Source organism: Eupeodes corollae, chromosome 1 (assembly GCF_945859685.1).
Source record: "Eupeodes corollae chromosome 1, idEupCoro1.1, whole genome shotgun sequence".
NCBI lineage: Eukaryota > Metazoa > Arthropoda > Insecta > Diptera > Syrphidae > Eupeodes > Eupeodes corollae.
Genome location: NC_079147.1, coordinates 210,872,161 through 210,898,271, shown reverse-complemented (window position 1 = coordinate 210,898,271; position 26,111 = coordinate 210,872,161). Strand labels below are relative to the sequence as shown.

The 26,111-nt window shown below is 33.8% G+C and overlaps 3 protein-coding genes across 8 annotated transcripts in view; 2 read left to right on the top strand and 1 right to left on the bottom strand.

Annotated features, from left to right (window-relative positions):
- The first annotated feature begins 2,713 nt into the window (after positions 1 to 2,713).
- On the top strand, positions 2,714 to 16,653 carry LOC129939255 (uncharacterized). Its single transcript, XM_056047211.1, has 3 exons — positions 2,714 to 4,262; positions 15,819 to 16,112; positions 16,179 to 16,653. The coding sequence occupies exons 1-3, from the start codon at positions 3,423 to 3,425 to the stop codon at positions 16,488 to 16,490; spliced, it is 1,446 nt and encodes a 481-aa protein (XP_055903186.1). The 5' UTR covers positions 2,714 to 3,422; the 3' UTR covers positions 16,491 to 16,653.
- Positions 16,654 to 18,096: 1,443 nt separating this feature from the next.
- The window catches only part of LOC129948428 (limbic system-associated membrane protein), a gene marked incomplete at its 5' end in the record, with an annotated part of 32,694 nt that continues 24,679 nt past the window's right edge, over positions 18,097 to 26,111 (top strand). Inside the window, one exon of the mRNA XM_056059434.1 lies at positions 18,097 to 18,124. Within this exon, the coding sequence (XP_055915409.1) occupies positions 18,097 to 18,124 (28 nt within the window). The remainder of the gene's footprint in view (positions 18,125 to 26,111) is intronic.
- On the bottom strand, positions 20,633 to 21,783 carry LOC129939257 (uncharacterized). Of its 6 annotated transcripts, XM_056047222.1 has the most exons (4): positions 21,629 to 21,783; positions 20,973 to 21,569; positions 20,922 to 20,942; positions 20,633 to 20,891 (listed from the first exon to the last, which is right to left on the bottom strand). In XM_056047222.1, the coding sequence occupies exons 1-4, from the start codon at positions 21,669 to 21,671 to the stop codon at positions 20,794 to 20,796; spliced, it is 759 nt and encodes a 252-aa protein (XP_055903197.1). In that variant the 5' UTR covers positions 21,672 to 21,783; the 3' UTR covers positions 20,633 to 20,793. The 6 variants fall into 6 exon arrangements, with proteins under 6 accessions (XP_055903197.1, XP_055903194.1, XP_055903196.1 ...); XM_056047219.1 differs by having other exon boundaries at positions 20,922 to 21,569; XM_056047221.1 differs by lacking the exon at positions 20,922 to 20,942 and having other exon boundaries at positions 20,633 to 20,902; positions 20,945 to 21,569.

Here is a 26,111-nt window from a genome sequence, read left to right as displayed (position 1 = left end):
TGCAATAATTTAAAAAAAATTAATTGTGTAGTTCATTTTCGGTGTAAACTGTGCTAAAAATTATATTTTCTACTTTTGGCATACAAATTCTGTGATTTTGACAGAAATTTTTGCTAAAAGCAAAAGTTATGCATAAAGTATAGACGCTCCCTAGAACCGCAATGCAAATATGGCACAATTTGAGTTGGTCCCAGTTATGACAGGTTAATAACGAGGTGAGTATTTTGGCAGTGAAATTGAAAATGAAAACAAGGACTGGTACCGGTCGGAACTCTAGATAATATATTTCCTCCACGCGAGAACCTCTGAACGTTTTGTTCAAAACTGAATTCAATGTGAATAAACTGAAATTTAAATTATTAATGGCACGTTATCGTAGTAGCTGTTAAATGGCAATTCAAATGATTTTTGTTCGTTTGGTTTGAGAACAAGATAAGCTTCTATATTTCTAGATTTTTTAGTGAAAATAAAATGTGTTAAACACAATTTTCGAGGTGGAATTAAATAAAACGCACATAATAAACCGCGTGTTTATCAAATTAGCCGGTAAAAATTATATTTGGACGTATTATGGGAAATTTGTTACTCTGCTATAAACTTTCTGTTATAAATCATAAATGATCTTCTATAATTAATTACCAAATACGTATACTAAACTACTATTCAATATTTTTGTAATTTCTGTTATTTAATTTGAAGATGAAATCTGTTGTTAAACAAAACAAACATTTGGGTTGGAATCGGCTAATGTGATTGTTGATAAATGACAGTCAAAATAATCGAATTTGATACCTAAAAAGCTGTCACAACAAAAATGTGATGGGCATTTTCCTACAAATACATATGTTGTTTCTGAATAGAGCTACCAGACGCTTACAAAAAACAAATGGGCATTTTTTTTTTCAGTTACCTGCTTTAGATAAAAAAACACATTATTTTGAAGTCTTGTTACTAAAATACAGGCATTGATACGTTTTTTGTACGTATTTTATAGGAATCATTTTAAAATTTCACCAAAGCAACAATGAATTGCGACAATTCTAATCTAAAATTGTTCAATCGAATTGAATTGAGTTGAATCATCTTACACAAACAAAATGAAACTAATAGTCAATTATCACATTATCCGATTCCACCCGAGTCTAATCGAAAATATTTTGAATAATTAATAAAAACTATAATAAATGCAAACTATTTTATTTAAAAATAAATCCATTTCATTGCAATTGAATCCAATAAAGCGCAAAACAGATTAAAATAGGCACAATGGCTGCCAGTGTTTTAGAACAAATGTATTTTAATACTTTAACAACGCCGTAAGACCTAAGTCCCAAATTTTTCCCTTCTACTTGCTTCTGTCAAAATATTTTCCTACAATATTCCACGGCATCACAGAATGTAAATAAATTAAAAGATATTGGTGCATATTCATAGATGTTTGCTAAACTCATGCTAAGTTGTTATTAATGAAGTCCAGAGTTTAGGCTATTTATAAATAAATGCAAGCCTAAGTTTAGAGCTTAATCTGTGGTTTAACTATAAACATAGCAATTGCTGTGTTTAAGTTGGTATCATCACAGCAAAATGTCATATTTGATGTTTGTTGTGAATTGAAAAGCTGAAGAAGTAAATTATGTTTGTACATATATCGAATAAAAATTTCGATTGATACCGCAGTTGAAAAAGATATGTATTTCTTAGAGGAGTTTGAGTTATTTGGTGATCTACAAAATATTCCTCTAAAAAAAGGAAAAATATACAAAACAAAGTTCAATTTATTTGAATTAAGCGACACGAATTTTTAGGAATGATAACGTTTGGATAAAGAGACATTCAAATTTGTTTTATATTATTATTATATAGGGTGTCCCAAAATTAACGCAAGATTTGAATTTGCCGCCATTTGTGCAATGAAGTGTTGGCAACCCTGAAAAAAAAGCAATTTGCCAGCTAACAGTATAGGTTAGTATGCGTTATTCCCTACATAACCCTATTCTATGTACTTTACGAGTCAATAAAAATATAACTATCAAAAGACTAAAAACGGCGTTTTCTATTTAATTCAAATCTTGCGTTAATTTTGGGACACCCTATATTATGCATCCAATTTGAGGAATGACAGCACAAAATAAAAAGTTTGAAAATATAATAGTATTTTTTTGCTTTGACCTGTCATTTGAAGCATAATTATAATAGAATACAAACAATAAACTGGGGTTTTACTATACACATCAGGAAAATTGATTACGAAAAAGACCTGTGTTTATTTAATCAACAAGCCTTAAGCTATAGATCAAGAAATCACGACTTTAGTAATTTTCCCATTATGCTTTGTGTGAAAAAGTGAACTTTGAAAAATAATTGAAAATAGAAATAAATGCTGGAACGACCTAATATGGCGAAAATTTGTATTTATTTGCGGTGTTTTATGGCTGTTAACTCTTATTTTTTATTTCTTTTTCGTTCCTAACACTTTTCTTTAACCATATTGCATATGTACATATTTGCATTCAAAAAAGTTACCCGTGTAAAATAATTGCCTCATAATGTATTTATCGCCATCTGTACGTGAATATATTTCTTATTTGTAACAACACCTTCATATCACAACCCTGCATTACTCTGCTAACTGACATTCAAAATGTCAAACGACTACAACAAAAGAATAACTGACAAATACGATTTCAACACACTTGACATTTGAGTTCAGTTCTTCTACTTCGAGCAAAACGATTTCGGGGGACAAGACGAATCGCAGAAAATTTCCTCCACTCGTTAAGTAATAAGCCAAAACCTCCCCAAACCCCAACCCAACAATTGGGTTTATTCTAAATCGAAATCCATAAACTAAATTAAATTAAAAAAAAGAAATTCGTGCTTCTCTCGATTTCCATGACAAATAGTTTCAAACCCCGTAAGTTCTCAGTTGACATGACTTTTAAATTCGCAGCAACATTTCTTGGTGAACTTGGTGCAGTGTCCAGCAGGAAATATTCCACTTCCACGGACGACGACAACAACGTCAACGACGAAGATTCCTCCGTCTGCATAATAGAGAATCAAAATCTAGTCAGCAATCATCTAATTGTGTAGTTTAGTGAAATTTTAATATTTAATTTAGTTCAATTATATCCATTTTATCGCTGCTGCATTTCGTGTGATAATAATATGCCCAACAAAAGTGATTTAGCTAATTTCGTAGATAATTATTTTCAAGGAGTAAAATTTAGTTTCGAACCCAATACAACCTAACAGCAGTCCAACAACAACAGCATAATAATAATAATTGGATAGAAGCTTTCAAGATTCGTGCGCTTTTATTGTGCCCGTGCGCTGCTTTTCAGTTTTCTTTTTTCATTACCACCACCGGAACAACCCCGACACTATTTTTAAAAAAGTAAGAAACCAAAATAAAAACAAAAATGATTTATATTCCTCGTTTGCGAGACGTTCTTAAGAAGCTCGAGACAAGGAGTGATCTTGCCAGAAGTCTCATCAAGAGAGCAAGCATTGTAAATGTTATCGATGGCGAGCGTGAGGGCACTAGCACTGCTATGACTATCGTTAATAAAGACCAAGAGCACGGGGACCTGTCTTCCTCCGATGAACCCTCCGCCGTCGTACCAACAGCGACGACGACGTCATCAACTCAAAGTGTGAGTGTGACATCAGTATCGGGCTCTCTTGCTTCTCCACTCACAAGAGTCGGCGGCATCGGCTACGGGTACGGCCCCAGAGCAAGAGCACCACCAGGAACAAACGAAATCAAACTGCTGATGTACAACAACAACAGCAACACACATCACGAGAAACATCAGCCAAAAACAATCAGAGCTGCGTTATTTAATGCCAGTCTATTTTCGAGGGCAGCAAGCAACGGTAGTGGAGCTGTGATATTAGAATCGCAATCAAATAGTAGAGATTTACGCGAACAGGACGCCTTGAATAAGCAACAACAAAAACAACAAAGTCAAACGAAAACGACAGAAGAACAGATACAGAATCAATCAAGTGCAAGTCAGAACATGTCTGAGGCAAAGGTTAAGGAGGAGGTGGTTGTGATGACACAACACCATCAACCATCCGAGGGTGACGCTACCACAAAACAGCTGGACGAGACATCGACAGCTGCAGCGTCGACGAAGGTTTCTTGTAATGGTGCTTCTTGTGGCGAAAATAGTGGAGAAATAAAAGAAAAGTCGTGCTTCCAAAGCAGCTTAGCCGACATATTGCGCTTTATGGAACTTGTTGGCAATTTGAAGGTCAGTTACATGCTCTCAATTTCTTTTTTTCTAACTATAACCATAAATCATAGCCCTAAGAGGTCTTTCCTCTTCTCCAAACCAAAGTGTATCCGCAGTGCATATATCATTTTTTTCCTCGTTTGTTATTTTTATTGATTTTCCATTTCCATCCCGGGTTGTCGGTGGTGATTTACATATTTTGTGTATTATTTTAATTAAAGATGAACAACATAAGTGGTTAATACCTATATTTTGTAGTTGGCAGGTTTTCGCATGTTATCAAGTTCAAATGAGACTTACGTAAGCAAAACCAAAATCAAGCAAATTGCTTTGGTTCAAAATTCTTTATCTTGTGCGTATCTTTTTTTTTGTTGTTGTTGTATTTAATGGTTTCAGTTTCCAGTAGGGTTGGCTTAGGTGTTAACTCATTTCGTTTTAGTAGTTTTTTGTGTTTTAAAGACAGTCAGTCGACAAAAATAAAATGACTCATCTATTACTCGAACAATGCCTTGTATCTTCTCGATTCCAACAAAAGCTATAGAAAAATTTGCAAAATTAAATCAAGGTCAAAATAATGCCAATACACAATGTCAAAAACACAAATAAACACTTTTTGTGTAGTGTACCTATATATTTGCAAAAAAATAAAAGATTTTAAAAAATATTATGAAACCAAAAATTGTATCGGATGCTAGACAAACAAACAAATAAGTATCTAAAAAAGAAATACCTATAAAAGTTTAATTCAGAGACAAACCGTGTATCTATGTACAAACACTTGTATTTTTTTCTGTTTAGTTCAGTGAAAATAAATATAAATACATATATAAATATTTTCCATTCATTGAACGTCGTTTTGTCGCGTAGTTTTTGTCGAATGTGATACCCTTAAGTTAAATTTTATTGAAGCGCATATTTTGTTTATTTATGTCGGCATTAGATATAGGTTATTATTCCTATTGTTAGAACCGCATTGTGGTTTTAATTTTGATTTATAATAAATAAACCTAGGCAACTTAAATTTGGTTTTATATTTCAAAATAATAAATAATATTAAGCGAGAACCCGCCAAAAAATAAATTGATAACAAAAGCAATTTAAGTAGTGGAATCGAGTCGAGACGTTGACGATTACAAGGTTCTTAAATTTTATATCTATTTTTCACATAAGGCGGACATTAGACAACAAAATCAGTATTTTTGTACACTGAGAGGAAGTTCTTTACATATCTTTTATTATTATTAGAATTAAATATTCTACATTGTAACAAAAAAAAGAAGAATTGAAAGTAGCTACAAAGGTTCAGTTAACATCTTTCTTAATTGTTAGACCTAATTACCATTGTTAAATTATAATTATTTAAAGAACAAATTATGTTTTAGAGGTGTAAAAAGGCAGAAATGAACAACTTATTGCGTTTTCCCATAGTAGTACATACGTTAAGGCCAATTTTTTTTAGTTAATAAACCCGCAAGTTGAATTTTTTTGTATTCACTATTTTTGTAACTCCCCAGTTCAAAATCTAAAGTTGGTCTCATTTAGGATTTAAAAATATCCCTGGAATATTTTCGGAAACAAAACTCCCATTTGCAAAGTTGAAGACAATATGTCCGTTCGCGTACCTTCCTAAAATAGTCCAATTTTAAGAAAAATTACGAAATTTAACCAAATCCTGTTCGCGTACTCAAAAATGTCGTAGTTTTTTTTTGTAAAAGAGAGCCCTCACGAGAGAGTAAAATTTGTCCCCAACCTACGAATTTTAGCCCAAGAAATTTCTTTGGTCCGATTTGTGAAAAGTGTCAAATTTAATAAAACTTCAAATAAATTAAATAAATTGTTTCCTTTTGCTGTCACTCATAAAATTAAAAGTTCTTTTTTCAAAGAAAAGCAACAAGATTGCAATTTTCAAGTTTCCACTTTTCGAAGAATACAAACGGGTAATTAATCGAAGTGAAGTGTTTTTAAGTACCTGAAGAAACTTTCATCTTCTTCGGAGTCCTCCAACAGATTATCATCGATGTGGTAATTGATTTTAACACAGCATTCAACCACAAATTGAAGTTCATGTTGTCTTAAAATATCCATTTACAACAAAAAAAATGCCATACACGAAATGAAATGATGATGTTTTAAAATTTATATTTTTTGACAGTAAAATTGTGCAAACATTTTGTTGTTTTCCAGTTCGCTTACTTTTTAGTAGTTTTGTCTTTTTGCGAGAGAATTTTAACCCTACTCTTTTAAATATCTCTTTTCCCGAATTTTAGTGCTGAAAGTTTCATGGCTGAAACACAAACACCCTTCAGCTTCGGCTTCGTCTGCGTTACGTTAGGCCTGCTTCGATTTTGCTTTGAATGACACTTCCAATCCAATATAACATTTCTAAAATGGCACTTCTGTCATTAGCAATTGTTATTTTTTCTTATAACAAAAAATATGAGTTTTGAAATCAAATGTATTTTGTTTGTTGACTTTTTAACAGCTGTTGAGCTGTCAGACAAAGCAAATGTTCAGCAAATTTGAACTAGAGCTTCCGTTTAGAGTCACATTATGTAACATTACGTTATTTTCTTACATGCGTTAAATTCCTATGGCTGAACTCGTAAACTTCAGGCAAAGCCGAAGGTGAAGCGTTTGTGTTTCAGCCATTAGTCATTTTTAGTCCGAAGTCCGAAGTCTTTCCACACTTCAAAGGTTGTGATAATTCTTAGAAAAGAGAGCGCGCACGCGAGAGAGATTAAAAAATATCCCATTTTAGCCAGATTTAGTCCGAGGAATGTCTTCTGGCGATTTCTGAGCTAGCTGTCAAAATAATATAGTTAACGTTTACGTCAAGTAATGACAGAAGAAAAAAAAACGTGTGTATTGAAAAAGGGTTGCCCAAGTTATTCTTTTAATTTCCTTTTTGTTTTGGTTAATGTGAATATTGTTCATAAATATTCAAATAATTTTCATAAAATATATGTATGTATATCTTTTTAAAAACTGTTAATGAAGAAAAAATATATAGTACAAAAAATAATATATTTTATTAAAGACTAGCTTTTTACCCGCGGCTTCGCCCGCAGTGGAGAAATTAAATAAGTATGAGAGATAAAGGGTAAGGGTATAATAATAGAAATGAGTCAATATAATAACTAAATTTTATTGCTTGGCTAAGATCAACAATTTTTAAAAATTACTATAGACAATGAAGTTTGAACACCTTAATATATGCGTATTGAAATGCAACAACAAATGTTAAAATATATTTCACCGTAACAAAAATAAATAATTCTAAATTCTAAAGAAAGAAGAGTCCACCACTGCCGGAGTCTATTTTACGTTAAACTTGATGGAAAACATGATTTTGCTCTGGAAGTAATTCAGGGACAGAATGCCACTTGATGTTGCAGTGCTATGAAATCATAATCTAGCTCTCGTGCAATTTCATTATCAAAATCATCCACATTGTCTCTTCGAGGGCTTGACATTCCAAAATCATCTAATTTTTTTCCAACCATCATCAAAAACCTTGTTTTCGATTATAATAAGCGTTTTATTGTAGACATGTTCATTGAAAGTAATGCCTGTGTGTAATTGCTGCAGTTGATGTAAAATATCTTCAGCCATGTATTCTTTGTACTTATTCCAAAGAGTTTGAGGGTTAGAGAGACCAAGGAGATAAAAGCGTAGCGTAAAGTTCCCGGATTTTATCTGGCGATCGGCATTGTACAGCTTCCTCCTTAGTTTCATCCCAATGATTGTCATTTTCTAACAGTCGCCGAGCTTCACATGCTTCTCGGTAGGTTTGACATTCCTGACTATTGACAATTTTAAGTTCTGTAAAGCTAATTGGACCTCTAACTTGATGCAACAACATGCGCAGACAAAAGCATTCAAAATTCGTAACATGTACGGTAAATATAGAAAAATAGAAACAGTTGAAACTATATTCAATTGAATTAGATATTGAATTAGATATTGTCGTCACCGTCGGTAATACAGTGGTTTGGTATTACAGTATTCAGGGTTAAAACTTAATTACTATGATGCTAGATGATGCTAGATGGCGTTGAAGTAGCTAAATTTGACGATATTTTGACAATTAATTTTCTTATTTTTCGTAATTTTTTTTTAATAAAAAGTATCCTATGTTACTTCTAATACCTTCAAGAGTGTATGTGCAAAGTTTCATGGTGGTCGGTTAAGTAGTTTTTGCGTGAAAGCGTAACAAACAAACTTACATTCGCATTTATAATATTAGTATGAAGTATGATTGTAGTGATTTTTTAAGAAAAAAAAAAATTCATTTAAGTTTCATTAATTAAAGGAATAATTTTATTTTTATTCAAAATAAAAATATAAGTTTACTTTTGTCGATATATATTTTGGGATCATGACGAAATCTAGAATGCCAAAAATCTCGAATGCCGAAAATCTCGAAAATAAAAAAAAATGATCTAGAACGCAAAAATCTCGAATCCACAAAAATCCAGAATTAACAAAAATCTCGAAAGACTCTATCTAGAAAAAAATCTCGAAAAAAATATAAATTCGAGATTTTTTTTTGTATGTTGGCATTTCGAGATTTTATTTTCTAGATTTTTGTTTTCGAGATTTTCATATTCGAGATTTTCATATTCGAGATTTTTACTTTCTAGATAATTAATTTCTAGATATCGTGGCAGACCCATATATTTTATTGGATTCTTATTCATAGTTAAGTCAATGATCTTCGTTAACTTTGCTCAATTATATTTTTTGACGCTAAAAAAATAGTCCAATCCAAACCCGTTGTCAATGGCTGCGTTCAATCTCAGACAGATAGGGTATCCGGATACCTTTTTGTTAGTGTTTTACGTGTAAAATAACAGCTGATCAAAAACAGCTGAGATGTCAAAATAGGAATCCTAAGGTTTCCAAGAATTTCTGTGGTATGTTGGTATCTAACAGAACAGCTGATTCAACACATGGTTGAATTTCAAGAAACTTGAAAATTGATTTCAGCTTTTTGTATTTGTTGGTAAAAAAATAATACAAAATGTTAGTTGAAGTTGTATTTGCCTCCGAATTTTAGAAAGTAATAGGCCTCGTTTCTGTTAGGACAGTTTTGTGTTATACGTAAATTGTTTAAAACCGGAGACTTCGCAAGTAAATTATTAATCGTATAGCATTTCAATTATTCTAAGAGAAAATTTAAAATAGATTGCAGATTAAAATAAGAGATAATATTTATTAAACTGTTACACACCAATCCATTCATCATCGTCCGACAAATCAGTGGAATTATCCATTAAATGTTTTATCTTACAACAATTTTGACTTGGAACCTTAAATGTTTCTCTGCTTTTCTGTGAACAGCTGAAAGTTGTTTTTATTTTTTGACAGCTACTCGTATCTCATTACAGCTATCCAACTCGTTCAACAAGGTATCTAAAAATCCACCTATCCAAGATAATATATCCAACACGAGATTGAACGCAGCCAATGATCTTCGGTAACTTTGCTCGAGTATGTTTTTGGACGTTAAAAAAGGAGTCCAATTCAAGCTCATGCAAATTGATGGGAAAACCGTTCCAGACATTTTGACAGTTTGCTTTTTGTATGAGAGCATATCATCCGTACTCCTTAAATTTGAAATTTGACCAGCTTTTAGTGTTTTTTAAATGTCTGGAACACAGCTGAAGTAAAAAATTTAATTAATGAGAGTAACAAAGCACCTAATGTGGCTCCCACAACGAATTGGACAAAGAAAATGTACATTTTGCCAAAGCAAATTTTTTAACAATTGTACAGAAGTAGTAGAAAGTTTAAATAAAAAAATGTATTTCAAGTTAAATAAGCAAATATATAAATAAAAACATTTCCTTAATTTAACATCTTACACATTAAAGGACACTCACTGTTTTTGCACTGTAGTAACTCTGTTACGATACTTTTCAAGCCAATGTTATTATGGACCTTGTATTACAGAAGACTTTTACTTATGTTTAAGGTAGTTTCCTTCTTCACGTCGAAATGACATCAAAAAGAAAACAAGCGTCTTTGGAAATTCGAAAATTGTTTTGTTAGGCCAGGACGTTAAATCAGTATGAAAAATAAGCGGAGGAGCCATTTTACAGTCCATTTCATAATTCAACGATTTTAAAACAAAAATGTAATTCATAATGTGAGCAGAAAAGTCAGAAGCTACTTTTTAGATTTATAAAAATCCAAACATCAGTTAAAAGAAAAATAGAAATGAAGGACTTAAGTTTGCTAATGAACATATAACACATAATTCGTCTTTTTCGCAAAAGGTGGAATAACATATTTTTGCATTTATTATTTTAATTAGTTGAAAAAAAAATCACTACTTAGTTTTTAAAGTAGAATGGTTGAAAGCGTAAAACAGAGTGGAAACACTTGTTTCTTTTGAAAAACGAATACTTGTGAATCTCATCATCAATAAGGAATCAAATATTTGAATGAACTTTTATGTAGACAATATTCATCAATCAAAAAATTAAACCCTATTTTTTTGGACGAGCTATTTTTGCTTGATAAACTAAATCTCAACAGAAATAAGCATTTAATTATGAAACTGACGCGACTGTCCCGGAGCTATTTTTAAATTCTAAAGTATGCCAACTTTCGATTTTAAACAAAAAAACTAGTGAATAAACACACATTTCAAATTGAGTTCTAACTCTTGAGTTGTAATCAGCTCTAAAGTTAATCAACTTAAAAGTTTTTCGTAAGTTAAGCAATATTGAAAGAAATCGTCCCAAATTGGTTAAATCCCGACGTTGAAAGAAAAAAAAAAAACTTTTGAAGTGGGAACGTATTTTCCAAAACTAATGTCCTTTAAAGTAAACGTAAAGTTAGGAGTCGAAATATGTGTGGTTCCCAAATGTTTAATTTGAGTCGAAAGTTCAATTTGCAGCATACCTAATAGAAAGACATTTTTTTGGTAGCTGGCCAATTATTATGTCATTTTTATTAATTTTTAAAGCCTTGAGTTTCCTACAACTACAACATACTCTTTAACTTTTTAAGTAATAATACTCTTGTTGTTAACATTTAATGTATAGATTTCTAAGCAATCTGTTCATAGAAAATTTACCCATATTTCATACAAATCTAAAATGACCTTGTGAAAAGTCAAATCGTTTTGAAATTTCTTCATCAGCCTCAAGTAAAAATTTTCTGAAATTATTTAGAAAACTGAATTTTCTCTTCATGTTTGTTTGTTCAGATAAGATGGAAAAATCTTGTCAGACGATCAACGAACTTTAAGTTCGATCCCAAATACACAAATCGATAGATAATGATTTTAGTCAAAATGAGTTTTTGCCAGTTTTCTTTCACTCATTTTAGCTAAAAAAAAAACATGTGTACTAAATTAGGCCTCTGAGCATCGAAATTATGCCTTTTGCCGAAGATAATATTAATATGTTGTCCGGCTGCAAGCACAGCAGCGCTTTAACTCCTCCTGAAGCATAGGGCAGCAACAAGATTCTTCCACCGATCCCGATTCACCGCAACTGACCTCACCTTGAGACCGAGCCTCCTTTAAAACTGATGACCTATCTTTGGTTTTCCAATGCGTCTATATTACCCTGGGGATTCCATTGAGAGATTGTTTTGCTATATTGTAGTCAGGTTTCCTCAGTGTATTGCTTATCCAACGCCATTTCCATTGCATGATGTCTACGTCCAATTTTGTCTGTCCGGTCCTCTTCCACAGCTTAACGTTAGATATGGTTTGCGGCCACCGGATCTTCAGAATAGAGCGCAGACAACGGTTAAGAAAAGCTTGTAGTCTGCTCGAGATGTTGGCAGAGCATTTCCATGTTTCAGAAGCATAAACCAGCACTGATTTGACGTTGGATTCAAAGAGTTTCACAGGAGAATTCACTAGGGCTTTGTTTATTCTACTGTTAACATCCAGGTCCGTTCCGCCATCGAGAGCTATAAGACTTCCCAGATAACTAAACTGTCTCCTCTATAGTCCCCTGCCTTAGAATAACTTGTGTGCTTTGGCCCGTGGTCATTACTTTGGTCTTATTTGTGTTAATCCTTAAGCCAGCCACCTCTCCATTCAATTGCAGCGAATGACACATCTGATTTAACTCTGCCGTGTGGTTTGCCATGAGACATATATATCGTCAGCATAATCTATGTGGCTAAGGCTGTCAAACAGACTCCATTGTATACCGTGTCTTTCATTTGTACTCACCGTGGCAGTCATCACATCGTCAATCGCCAGCAAAAACAGAATTGGTGACAAGATATCTCCTTGTCTCACTCCTTGACGCACATCGAAGGAGTCGGAAAGCTGTCCATTGTGCAACACAAAACACTTTGCGTTGTTGTACGATTCTATAATAAAAGCGGCAATTATTTTAGGGATTACTCGGGCAATAAGCGATCTCCAGATGCATTCACGATTGACCCGATCATACGCCTTCTCGAAATCTACAAACATTAGGTACAGCGATGATTGGTACTCAGATGATTGTTTGAGTCTGATTCGCAAGGTGTTGATGTGGTCGACGCACGATCGGCCTCTGCGAAATCTCGCTCGATCCTGGACTTAATCCTCTCGAGAATAATAGTTGCCATTAACTTCGGAAAAATGGACAGAATTGTGATACCGCGCCAGTTATTACAATTTTTGAGGTTTTATTTCTTTGGTAACTTCATAATAACTCCATCCTTCCAGTTTCTTGGGTAAGTTTCGCTCTCCTAGACAGCCTGCACTAGTTTTAGCAAAATAAGGGAAGCTGCCTCAGGGTCTGCTTTTAGGAATTCTGCTTGAATACCATCAATTCCAGCTGCTTTTTTTCTATAGAAGATGTATTTGCCGAAGAGGTTATGCCTAATAAAAGTTGAAGAAAGAATATAATCTCTAAATTACAATATTCTCAATGTAAGGCCCATCAAATTTATTTGAGTTTAAAAAAATGGAACCATATGAAAGTCGAGGAATATTCCAACGTAATAGATAAAACATGTATCTAGAAAAACGTTTCTTTCTAGTCTATTTGAGTGAATGGAGTAAAAAGGATTCCATACTATACAACCATATTCCAAAATAGACTTCACGGATGAGATAAACAGGCTCTTAAGAGTTAAGGATCCTTAAATTCCTTCGAATTTCTTCTAATAAATCTTTACATAGAACTTGATTTGGCTACTAAATAGTCTATGTGACTATTAAAATTGAACTTAGTGTCAAATTTTACACATTGATCCTTCTTTTCTTTAATTTTTTCAAGACTCTTATTTCCTAAAGAATATTCAAAACATATAGGTGATGAACGACGACAGAATGTATGACTCTGACACTTAGATACATTTAAAAATGTCAATATATGTTCTGATTGCATTTTTAAATTAAAGTTTATAAAAGGAGACAAACCGATATCAATATTAAATTTAAATTGTTTTTTCTTGTAGTTGATATATTTTTTCACATGTGTTTGTTTAAATTGTCGATATATGTTATAATGCTGAATCCATTGGTTCATTATTAAAGACTATGTCTACTTTTTTTGATAAGATTATACTCTTACCCTTTTAAATTGTTAAACCTTTTTTATCCCATTCTCTGTTTTCCTTTTTCGCTAAAAATCTCGTCATAAATGTAAATTTTCTGCCATCCTTTACTCACTGGTACTCCATATGCAATGAAGTGCATTCTTTGAAGTCAATTTTTGACCAAAACAGAAAGATAGTTCAAAATTCCAAACCAAAGGCATCTGCGTCCAAAAAAACTATTTGACTGCATTATAAGTCCCTTATCTTCTTTAAACGTACCCTCAGTTGAAATGTTTAAAGATTTTGTTTGATTTCCTGTTTTAATGCTAACTTCGCAATTATTTACATGTATGCGATTTTTCAATTCTATGGAGGATATTTTTTGATATATGCATAATAAGTCTCCTCAATCCTAGTACATACATATGTATGTATATTTGATTTTTCTTAAGTTAAGAACACATTTTAAAAAGTTTCAAAAAACACATACAATTTTTAGAAAATCGATTCAGTGGTTTATTTTGTAGTTAGGTATACAAACAGGCAGAATTAGGGCGGGCCTATTTATTCACATAATCCACCAAGTCTTAAAACTTGAGCTTGTTTTTCTTACGATTCTATAAACTGTGGTACTGAACTAAGTAACTAAACAATGTAGCAGTATTGGTTACATAATTGCAATACAAATTACTTTGATTGAGGATGGCATAAAGTAACCTTGTTCTTTTTTTTTGTAATTCTTCAGTATAAACCATTATGGTAATTTTATTGGGCACATGGTGAACCTTGAAAACTCGCAAATCTTATTTTTACATACTTTATATAGATCGAAAGAGATGACGCCACGACTCATACTGCTACATACTGCAAGATTTTTCTGTGCCAATTTATTCTTCAACAAATAAATCAGTTGCCTGGGATACTACTCTTATATCCTACTCTTATACTTATTTATTAGGTATTTAACGAATCCAACAAAGGATCATAAATAGCAAAAAAAAAAAAAATAGTTTGAAAAATAAACAACCAGCAGCCCTGAATATTGTGAAATGATTTTAGAAATTGAAGGACATTGGTTGGAATTGAAAAAGAAGCAATTTATAAAAATCATCACCTCATACAAATATATTCGAATCTGGACTTCTCTCTGCTCTTTCACATCAAGATTACGGCTTGATATAAATTCTTCTTAGAAGTGTTTTAAGAAAGGTTGTAAGTAAGTGTAACTCTTTGTCTCAACAATGCCTACAAAAATATTACAAAGGTATAAACATATGTATGTTAGATATTTATTTTTTTATTTTAAACTTTTACACAATTCCACAAAAGCTTCAAAGATTGAATCTAAATTTCTTTTTTGTTTTTGCAAAATAAACTAAAAAGTTCAGGCATGTGTATGAATTTAAAAACCAAAAAGTAAAATCTCGAAAACAAGCAATTCGCATATTTTCTTAGTTTTAAATTTAAATTTGCATTCTACTCTGATTACTCTGAAACATTTATGTGTTCCGTTTTGTTATTCATCAGTTTTAGTGTCGTTCGTAAAGATTGTTTGGCCTCGCAGCCTAACCAATTATCAAGAAGTGGTTATGCGCCTAGGAAGTACACACTTGTAGTCTGCGAGCACCAAGTTCAATTTGTATACATTAAGCTTGCACCGTGACGTATTATTTGAGTTCAATTATTATTGAATTCTGTTTTGTAATATTTTCCTTCTGTTTCTTTATTTGTTGTTTTTTAAAATAAGAGTGGATCAATGTGGTTGTGCCCCACATTGAATCATCAACATGTGCTTTTAGAGAAACCTCACGAACTGCGAAGTTTTGAAGAACTAGAACATTTCAGACAGTACGGGAATACAAATTAACTTTCGTTTAAATATATTTACATAACAAATATTGTTTTCACAAAGAAACTCAAACCACAACTGTTTCTGATGAAGACACTTGAATGGTAAAAAGTACTTATTTCTTGAAAAAAGAACAGAAAAATTGCTCCTTTCAAAACTTTACTTGAATATAAGTCAATATTATACAATTTTCATTAAACTGGTTTATTTTTTTATAGCACACAAAACGAACTGGCTGGGTGCTAAGAGATGTTAACGACTGTGAATCAATCTCCGGCCACATGTACCGCATGAGTATGATGACATTCCTTCTCGAAGAAAAAGAAGGCCTCAACCGAATTCGTTGCATGGAATTGGCTTTGGTTCATGATTTAGCTGAGAGTCTAGTAGGTGATTTGACTCCATTCTGCGGAGTTGCTAAAGAAGATAAAAAAGCCATGGAATTAAGTGCAATGGCAGATATATGTAAACTTGTTGATCCTCGCGGCAAACGTATCATGGAATTGTTTGAGGTAAGTTTTTAAATCGTCTGATGGCAGTTTTCAAGAAAATTCAAAATTAATTTTTGTTTTTTTTAGGAATATGAAGAAGGCCAGAGTGCCGAATCGAAATTCGTCAAAGATCTTGATCGACTAGATATGGTTATGCAAGCATTCGAATATGAAAAACGCGATAATTGCCTAATGAAACATCAAGAATTTTTCGACTCAACAGAGGGAAAATTTCAACATCCGTTCATTCAGAAGCTGGTCAAGGAAATTTGTGATCAAAGAAAATCACTTGCCGAGGCGAATGTTGTTGCTAAAGGCGAACTAAACCTAAAGACTGTCACACCTAATTGTCCGCCGTGTTTAGAACACAAAATGGAACATAAAAATGAAAGAAGCTGATGAGAAGATTATTTTGCTGCCTTGGGACCTTAAATTCATCTTCCTCATGTGCATATTACTGTATTCACATAACATATATGCATGCCCTACTAGCACCCACCTGTTGACTAAGAGAGAGAGGGGATACAATTTAAAATTATTCACATAAATGACACAATACTAACTGACTAAAAAAAAGTTGTACTTACCTAAAAAATAACCAACTCGATTCGCAAACGGAAATGGAAACGAAAATATCAAGTATCAGCGTTGTTTCACGTTAAATTTCTTGTTTTTTTTTAAAACACATAAAACCACGTGATTGCTATTTTTACGCATTTATGCGTATTTTATTCGAGTATTACCGCTTTATCCTTGATTTTTGTCTCTTGTCTAATTACCTTCTGTATGTTGTGATTAAATTATATAAACAAAAATCTCTTAACTTTAAAAATTATAATCCAATTTCGACACACTAACACAAACACACCTCGTAAGCTATAAAATAAAATAATTAAACAAATCTAAAACCAAATACAATTTTATTAGCAAAAATATTATCATAGATAAATTATTATTATTGAATCAAAATCAAAATGACATCATATATAATTTAAAATACAAAATCAAATGAACATTAATAAATCAAATAATAAATTATTGTGTGTTTCAAGAATGTGTACGAATTGAATAGAGTATTTTTTATTTATTTTAAATTCGTATTGAAACCGCATACAACAAACAAATTACATTCAATAAAAAAAAAAAAGAAGCTAAAACAGAGTTTTGTTTTCATCAAAGCTAGATTTATTTTATTTTTAATAAACTGCGCAAATAATTTTATTAATTAAAAGAAGTCCAATAGAAAAACTTCATAACGATTAAAACAAAATGCAAATCCAGGTCGTTCAAATGTGTGCAGTAGTAAAGGATTTTTAATTAACAACATAATTTTTCAAAATACAAAATCGGCCTTAATTCTTATTCACGCAGAAATTACTTAAAAAACTTAATCCGTCCTGCTTTTTTCTATGTAACATAGTTCCTTAAATAAAATTCTAATAAGACTATGCAGAAGTTCAAAACATAAAACAGTTGAAACTTTAGGTGCAAAATAAATTAGAACTTTTATATACGATTTATTAATTGTACTTTGAAAAAGAATTAGATGACATTTTCATACTTCAATATCCCGCTGTACAGAACTTTGGTTTTGCCAAAATGTATTTAAAACATGAGTTCTTCGATCTGTTAGTAGGGTTCCTGAGAAGAGTCATTTTATAGTAAACTATACTTACGCTGTACATGGACTCGCGATCGGGATAAGTTGAAAGATTAAACAAAAAAAAAAACTAAATAATGTAAGGGCAAAGTCTCAACTAAATTAAAATACATCGAGGCAGTAAAGAACATCTTCAAAGTATTCACAATGATTAGAAGCAATCAAAAAAGGCCTACAGAAATAAATAGAAAACTTCAAATAATTCAAAGACTTTAAATACTAAAAATATCAAGCATTGTGAAACAAAAACTATGTCAAAGCAGTTACATTACTACTAAAGCTGAAACTATTTTATTTCAAACACTTCAAAATACTCAAGATTATTACAAGACTTCAAGCTGTTGAAAAGCGCCCTCAAGATTTAGTGGAAAACGTAAGACTCTTATTTTGTTGAATTTATTAATTTTTGTTTTTGTTGCTGTAATTATTAGTTTGTATTATTTCTTTATTTATTTTGGATGGACTGAGTTTCTGGGGACGTTATTTTGCAAAACGTGATTTTTTTTAAATCGAATCCATTAGTTGTTAACAGTGAAGCCGATAATATTTAGATTTGATTATAAATAACTGAACAACTCAATTAGACAACTTATTTAGCAATATTGAAATTCTCAAAACTATGTACATATGTATGTGTTTAAAAAATATCGAGCTCTTGAATTATAGATATTTCGATGTTGTAAATTGATAAGTGAAGCCAATATGTCTCACAATATTTGTTTAGGTAATACAAGGAGTACATATAGTTAAGTAAGACTAATTTGCAAGTCCGTTGGACTTTGACTATAAGCTAACCAAGATCTATCTAAGTACAAACATGCAAATGTTTGGAAAGTTTTTCACAACTTCTTCGTCACGGGTAAAGTTAGACAGGATTGGTGGTCTTTGTTCTACCCATCGCGGCCTTTATTTTGATATGCCTTGTAAAAGTTTGCAAACGACTTTACTTTTTTGTCGTTAGCTCTCAGTCGTATACCTCAATCATTCTTCTACCTTAATAAATTCATTCTTAAAAGTGTTTTTTTTTTTATACTTTATTTTGTAGCAGTGTTTCTTTCATTAATCAGTGATGACGTGTAATTCCTTTGACATCAATATAAAACCTATTTGAGGGCATTTAAATTGTTCTACTACTGTTAATCAAATTCAAAGTACCTCTTTACTATGCAAATAAGTCTACAAGCTCAACGTAAGATTTAATTTGTTACCAAACTTAATAGTTTACACTCTTGCTCAAGGGTTCATAGTTAAATGGGCATTTTCTTCAGCAGTTTATTCATTGGTTGAGACTTATTTGACATTAATTTCAGTTTGATACAAGCTGTGTCAATCTGTACTATAGATGAATATGAGTATGACTGTTTTTTTTTTAAGCTTTCAATTTATTCAAAAATTCTGGCTGTAAAATGTGTGATCATAATGTTGACGAATTTAAGTTTCAAACCCACAATATAAACGCTGGTGTGCCCCTGGCTCCCTTTAGACTTTGACCCCAATTCCTAAGCGAATTTTGTTTAGTGATGAATCTCCCTTTTGAGTGAATGGAGACGTAAATATATATAACAGCTATATTTAGAGTGATGATAATCCTCAAAAAAACTGACTGATATGGGTGTTTTATGCGCTGGTCCTTCCTAACTTACTTAAGGTGGCGCTACAGTCCTATGTGAACTAGGGCCTCACCCAACAAACTTCCAAGTTGGGTGAGGTCAATTTTCACTTGTGCGTGCTACCTGATCCGTGGTCTTCCTCTATTGCGCTATCCAGCGGGTGTAGATTCGAAGACTTTGCGTTTTTTGTGTCACATGGATATTGAAAAGATCTTAATTTACTTGTAAAACCCTTTAAAGTAAAGAGAATAACAACAAATTTTATGGTTTAGGTCAGCGCCCGATTAAGAGCTCCGAAGGCCTCGGGGCAATTAAGGAACGGAGGCCCCATCGCCTCAAATTATTTTCAAAATAAAGTAAACCATTTTTTTTTCACTCGAGTTTTTCAATAAATAATTTATTGTGAATCCAAGTAGATTCCTTTAGTATTGAACAAACACATATACAATATACATAATTATAAACGAAAACAAGAAGATCGGCCATTGATCTGTTCCATAGTCCTTTTTGTATGAGTCAATCAAAGACACAAATTGAACTAACTCATTACCAAGACTACGCTCTAAATCATCCAGATACACTTTCACTAATGCCTCTGCTGCAGCGTGCAGATTTTCAGCATCCATATTTTTGATGTGATTCAGGAATCCAAATCTCGTACGTACACCTTAATAGGCATGCGACTGGGGTACTCCCTCAAGATGATTAATATAATTAAATAATAATGTTTGTACAAAGTACTGTAGGCTGTAGGTAAAGGTAAAAGAGCAAAAAAATACATATCAAAGAAAAAGATATTTAATAGTTGGAATTTGAAACAAAAATTTTCCGAAGTCTCTATTGTGGGGGCCCTCCGTTTGTGGAGGCCCCGGGGCTTCCGCCCGATTGCCCTTTCCTCAATCCGGCCCTGGCTTAGGTAAATACTGGTTTTATTGAATGGATTAAAATGGTGGTGTATGGATTCATGCTGTTAGAAATTTGGACCCAGCCCCGTTTTGTGGTTTCAATAATCTCTTCTGTTTCTTGGTATTGCCGTTCTCCTTTGTATATACATTTAATCTTAAGGGTTTAAGAAATATCGGCAAATACACAAAGAAAACCCACCAGTTTACCCTTAAAATTAACTTTGGTCCTACTATGGTTTACAAAGATTCGTTCTTTAGCCGAACTATATGAATGTGGACCACACTACTCATATACTCTTCGTTTTTCCATATGATTTGTATGAAAAAAAGTAAATTCTTCTTCTATAAAGTAAAATAGCCAAAATCTTAGTTTCAAAAGGATATATATATTCTTTGAAATTTGTTTTAATTAAATGTAAGTAGGAAACATTTATTAGTATTTTTATAAAGCTGCCATAAGCTTATAAGAGTCCAATATATGATAGTTCTTATTGTAATGCTCTTCAAGAATCTTAACTTGTTGGTAGTTATCCGAGTACTGTTCCCAATATTCCACCTTTTCCTTTTAAACTGCCCTCTAAACTTCCTTCTAATCCTCCTACCAATCCTCCTGCTGCTGTTAGTCCTCCTAATCCTTTTGTTACTCCGCCTAAACCTCCTAATCCTCCTGTTAGTCCTCCTAATCCTTTTGTTACTCCGCCTAAACCTCCTAATCCTCCTGTTAGTCCTCCTAATCCACTTGTTAATCCTCCTGATCCTCCTGTTAGTCCTCCTAATCCTTTTGTTACTCCGCCTAAACCTCCTAATCCTCCTGTAAGTCCTCCTAATGCATCAGCTGCTCCAGGTGCACCTGCTGCTCCATATCCAACTCCTCCAGCATGTGCACCTGCTGCTCCATATCCAACTCCTGCAGCATGTGCACTTCCTGCTCCATATCCACCTCCTGCTCCATATCCACTTCCTGCTCCATATCCACCTCCTGCTCCATATGCGCCTTCTCCTAATGCATCTCCTCCTAATGCACCTCCCAATGCACCGCTTCCTCCTATTGCACCTTCTAATTTACCTTCTAAAGCACCTCCCAATAGACCTCCTCCTCCCAAACCACTTCCCAATGCGCCTCCTCCTCCTCCTAGAGCACCTGCTCCTCCTAATGCACCTCCTAATTTTCCTTCTAATACACCTCCTAATGCACCCCCTCCTCCTAATACGCCATTTACTACTGGTAATCCTGTTGCTGTTGATAAAACTTGATCAACTATTGGGCTTGGTTCAGATGAAACTGAACTAATCTGCAAGAGAGCTAAAAAGAAGGAGAACATAAAATATTCAATCAAATAAGTTATTATGTATGAAATTTACCAAGACATGTTGCAAATAAAATAGAGGCTTTAAGGAACTTCATTTTCAAGATTGGTAGCTATTTCCCAATACAAGTCGAATTGACTTTATGAAGTTCATTAAAGAAAACAGTAACTTATATACAAGACAAAATGTGGTCTAATAACTTCGTTTGAAAATAAGATCGTGAGGAAATGTAATTACAAAATAAAAAAATTTAAGTGTTTTTTTAAACATTTAAATAAAAGTTATAAAAACTCATTACAGAAAATTGGTGCGCGGTATAGAAATTATAAAAAAAAAACGAAAAAACTAATTGAAATTATAAAAACATTCAATACAATTTTTTAGTCGGCATCCTTTCAATAATGAATCGTAAAGGGCTTTAAGTTAAATCAGCATACGTCATCATTTCTTCAGCCTCAGAGCCGAACAAACTGCTTGAACTAAAAAAAAAAAGAATTTTATAACTAAACTAGAATCACGAGTTTTTTCGTGCCGTAACAATGGACTCTTATGGGGCAATCTGAAATGTACCTCAAGCTTTGACCTGGCTTTAGTTCGTAAATATTGTAAGCTCGAGCTCAACGCCCGAATACATCCATTTTCTGTTTTTGAATTATTATAGCGGCTTTCCCTCGGTTTTTCCTTCTGTTGTTGACAAAAGATCATTTATAAAAAAAAGGGAGACAAATCGTAGCCCTTAGGCACACCATCTTGTATTTTGGGAATATCATTATTGAACCTATTAAATACTCAATACTTGAATTAAACGGTCCGTTGTGTACAATTGTTAGTCCTTAAAGTCTTGTTCTAATTATCACCTCGATATTCACATTTGAAAATATTATCACCACCATATTTCCATACAATATATTTTTGTAGAACACTTCTTTATACTTTAAATACTTTTAGTATCTAAAATTATATAAATAAAATAAATTCGCCACCTAATTTAAGAGTCCATGAAGAACCAGGGTCTAATGACTTACAACTCTCAACCATTTCTGTGTACGAGTAATGTTGTCAGAGATGGAAGGGACCTACAGGTTATATGCCGAATCCGAACGGCTGATTTGAGAAATCACTTTTTTATGACAAGAATTACTCTTAGAGAATTTGTCAATTTCTCGCAAGAGGCAGTACCAGTGAAAAAAGTTAGGTGGCACAGGCAGGGATTGAACCCAAAACCCTTTGCATGACAGTCCAACGCACTAACCATCACGCTACGGGTTTTTTTTATAATTCATTTTTAAAGCTAGAGAAAAATTCATAACTTACAACTAACTTAATAGTCCCATACGGACACTCTAAGTTAAACTATGACATTAACTACTAATGCCTTTCGGCCCTAAGATCTATTTTACTTCAATTTAAATTTTATTTATTTTGTATTTATTAGAAAATTATGAGAAAAAACTAATATCAAGGGCCTTTTTTATTTTTACTTAAAAACTACTTATAATAAGGTCCTTAATATAAAACTTAAAGCTAACTTAAGCTACCTATTCTACCTATAAACTACTTAAAACTAGAACAACCACAGCAGCAAATCTAACTTTTTTTGTTTTTATATTTATTGTCTTTTTTTTTATATTTTTTAATTTGTTTGTATTTTTTTTTGTGCCACCATGCCTATTCTCCTTAAAACTTAACCCTAAAACTATAAAACATGTATGTAAGCCGGCCAAGGCTTAAAACCGCATTCCGACTACCCAATATCAAGTACCGATTGAAGCCACCAGAACTGGTTCTCCTGCTTCACCCTATCAGTTCGGTCCAGTTCGGACACAGCCCTACTGAACCGAAGGAGCTCTGCTCCGCCTTGTGCCATGACGTCCCGATTGTACAGGAGTCGCTTTTCCCCGATTCGTCATCTGACGTGGTAGATTAGCGGAACTGCCAATCTATCCTGTATCCGACCGCATTTGTCTAACAAGAGGAATGCCTCTGGTGGAATGAAGCCGCTCAAGAGTGCACTTTCAAAATACTTGTCGTTCGGATAGAACGCCCCGAAAATTAAATTGTTGGTCGAAGACATAGCTCTTGCAATGTGACCTCGAACGAGTTTTATCACGAAATTGTCAATTCTGTTGATTCGAGCCCCGTTGTATAGGACCTCTTTGGAAAAGTAATGCACATAAGAAGATTCGGCTGTTCGATATAAGCCGGTACAGCGTCGTAAACACTGCCGCTCGAACACCCGAAACCTCTCCATCTGGGAAGGGGCAACGTTGAACCACACAGGAAAACCATAAACGATCATTGGCCGTATGAGGGCCATGTAGCAAATTACCTTCACTCTGGGGTCAAGCCGACTGCTAAAAAACAGTCGTTTCGTCAGAGCGAAGGCTCCTCTGGCCCTGGTCAGAGCAGCATTTATATGTCTGTCGAAATATAAATACTGATCTAACCAGATACCGAGGTACTTCACTACACTTTTGCTCGCTAATGGCTGCCCGTGAAGATTAACGATGACCATCTTGCGCCAATTCTTGCACGTATCCCTTGTGGCCCCAGCCAACGGAGTCCGGAACAGAATTGTCTCCGACTTCTGGACATTTATTTTCAGTTTCCAGTCGTCGCAACATCGCTGAATCTTGTCGAAATCACGCTGCAAGAGAATTCTAATAACCTCAACCTTTCGGGCCGTTCTGTACGCAATTAGATCGTCGGCGATTGCCTTCGTAAGACTACCTATCAGATCGCTGGTGTAAATGCTGAAGAGAATCGGTGAATTCACCGCTCCCATTGAAGAAAATTTTTAATTGAGAATGTTGTGGTAGAAGTTATATTGCCACTTTTGACAACAAACTTTCTACCGTTAAGCATATTATAAAGTATATACAACAATGGCTTGCTTATGCCAAGCCTGCTCAGTTTTAGGTAAAGACCCCCTAACCATACGGTGTCAAAGGCCTTTTCCAAATCAACCAGAACAGCACCTGTGCATTGTTGTTTTGATTTATTCCATTGGATATCAGAAACGAGTTTAGACGCAGCATGAATTGTGTCATGACCCGAACTGTTTATCCGGAATTATTTTCTTGTCCGCAGCCCACTTAGTCAGAGCCCTATTAATGATCTTTTCGAAAACTTTGCTGATGCTCGGAAGAAGACTTATCGACCGAAGATTTGACGGGTTGGAGTTGTCCTTTTCCTTTTTCGGGAGAGGATGAACCACAGTGGTCTTCCAATGCACTGGATAATATGCATTATTCAGTGCATTATTGAAGAGCGTAGTGTAAATGTCAATTGCTTCCATAGGTAAATGTATTGGATATACCATCGACACCTGCTGACTTTTTATTTTTTATTGAATTGAAGATGAGTTGAAGCTCAACCTTCGTCACTAACAAGGGACTTGGTCCCGTTTGCTCGGCGATTATGGCATTTGCCAAGGAAACGTCATCGAACCGCATGAAACCGCAGTTCTCAGGTAGCCATTGTGTAATATTTCGAAGGTACAAGTGATTAAGTAGGGCTATGTTTTCCAGGTCGTGGTTGGGGCGAGTGCTAACATTCACCTTGTACACTTGCTGGAAAGCAGCTCCACTTTTTCCTTCGGATCTTCAATTATGTAAAAGTCATCGTCAAAGATGGCTTCCTCTGGATCTATTTGCGCTGTCATGAGTACGTTCTTGTTCTCTTCAGTTCTTTGGAGTTTAATACACGGAAGGTAATTATCGTTTTTTTCCTGAATATCTTGTTGATTTTGGGAAACACACTAGGTTCACTAGAATTAACTGTACTTGTTAATTGATAACTTGTAGTTCTCCTTAATCAACAGATTGACATTTTTTATTGACGACTTCAGTGTCCTAACCTCCAAGTTGTGTGGGTCTGTAAGTCGTTTGTACAAGTTTTTGAGTCTTGTCAGTAAGCCACTCTTGTGCCTACGTAGTGCGTCAATTGTCACGTTTCTGTAAGCGTCTATTTGGTCCCATTATTTGTACTTTGCAATTGTCCGTTCCATCATTCGTTTTATTGTTTCGTCCATTTGTTGTAAGTGTTGGTCAATTTCTGTATTTGTCAGGTTTCTGTTGTTAGTCCAAAGCTACGTAACTGTAAGCAGATGAACTCGTCAGGAACGGTACAGTGCAGCCCATCCTACCATGTTTGACACACACTGGCATACCAATCGCTACTTGTAAATTGTTGCTAATGCAAGACGCTACGAAGAAGGCATACACCAGGTGGAACAACATCACCACATGTCAGGTCACGAAAAACATCTGGCCAATACCAGATTTAAAGCTTTCAAGGTGCTTTCTATCTCTAAGCAGATCACATATAAACTCGATAATAGGTGTCATAACCGAACACAGTCTAATAGGAATGCACGCCACGCGGTTAGGCGTATTCTCAAATGACTTTTGCAGAAACTGTATGGACGAGAAAGAGGAGGAAACAGTTCTTCACCTTTTCTCTACATGCCGTACTCTAGCTCAAAAACGCAAGAATTAACTACGAGAATTCTTCTTTAACGATCTAAACAATCTAA

What these genes read in the sequence shown, in the direction of transcription:
- LOC129939255 (XM_056047211.1), top strand. Translation starts at nt 3,423, where the DNA reads ATGATTTATATTCCTCGTTTGCGAGACGTTCTTAAGAAGCTCGAGACA. An exon ending in AACTTGTTGGCAATTTGAAG is followed by an intron (nt 4,263 to 15,818) that starts GTCAGTTACATG and finishes ATTTTTTTATAG; the next exon opens with CACACAAAACGAACTGGCTG. An exon ending in GTATCATGGAATTGTTTGAG is followed by an intron (nt 16,113 to 16,178) that starts GTAAGTTTTTAA and finishes TGTTTTTTTTAG; the next exon opens with GAATATGAAGAAGGCCAGAG.
- LOC129939257 (XM_056047218.1), bottom strand. Translation starts at nt 21,671, where the DNA reads ATGAAGTTCCTTAAAGCCTCTATTTTATTTGCAACATGTCTTG. An exon ending in TTTATTTGCAACATGTCTTG is followed by an intron (nt 21,570 to 21,628) that starts GTAAATTTCATA and finishes CCTTCTTTTTAG; the next exon opens with CTCTCTTGCAGATTAGTTCA.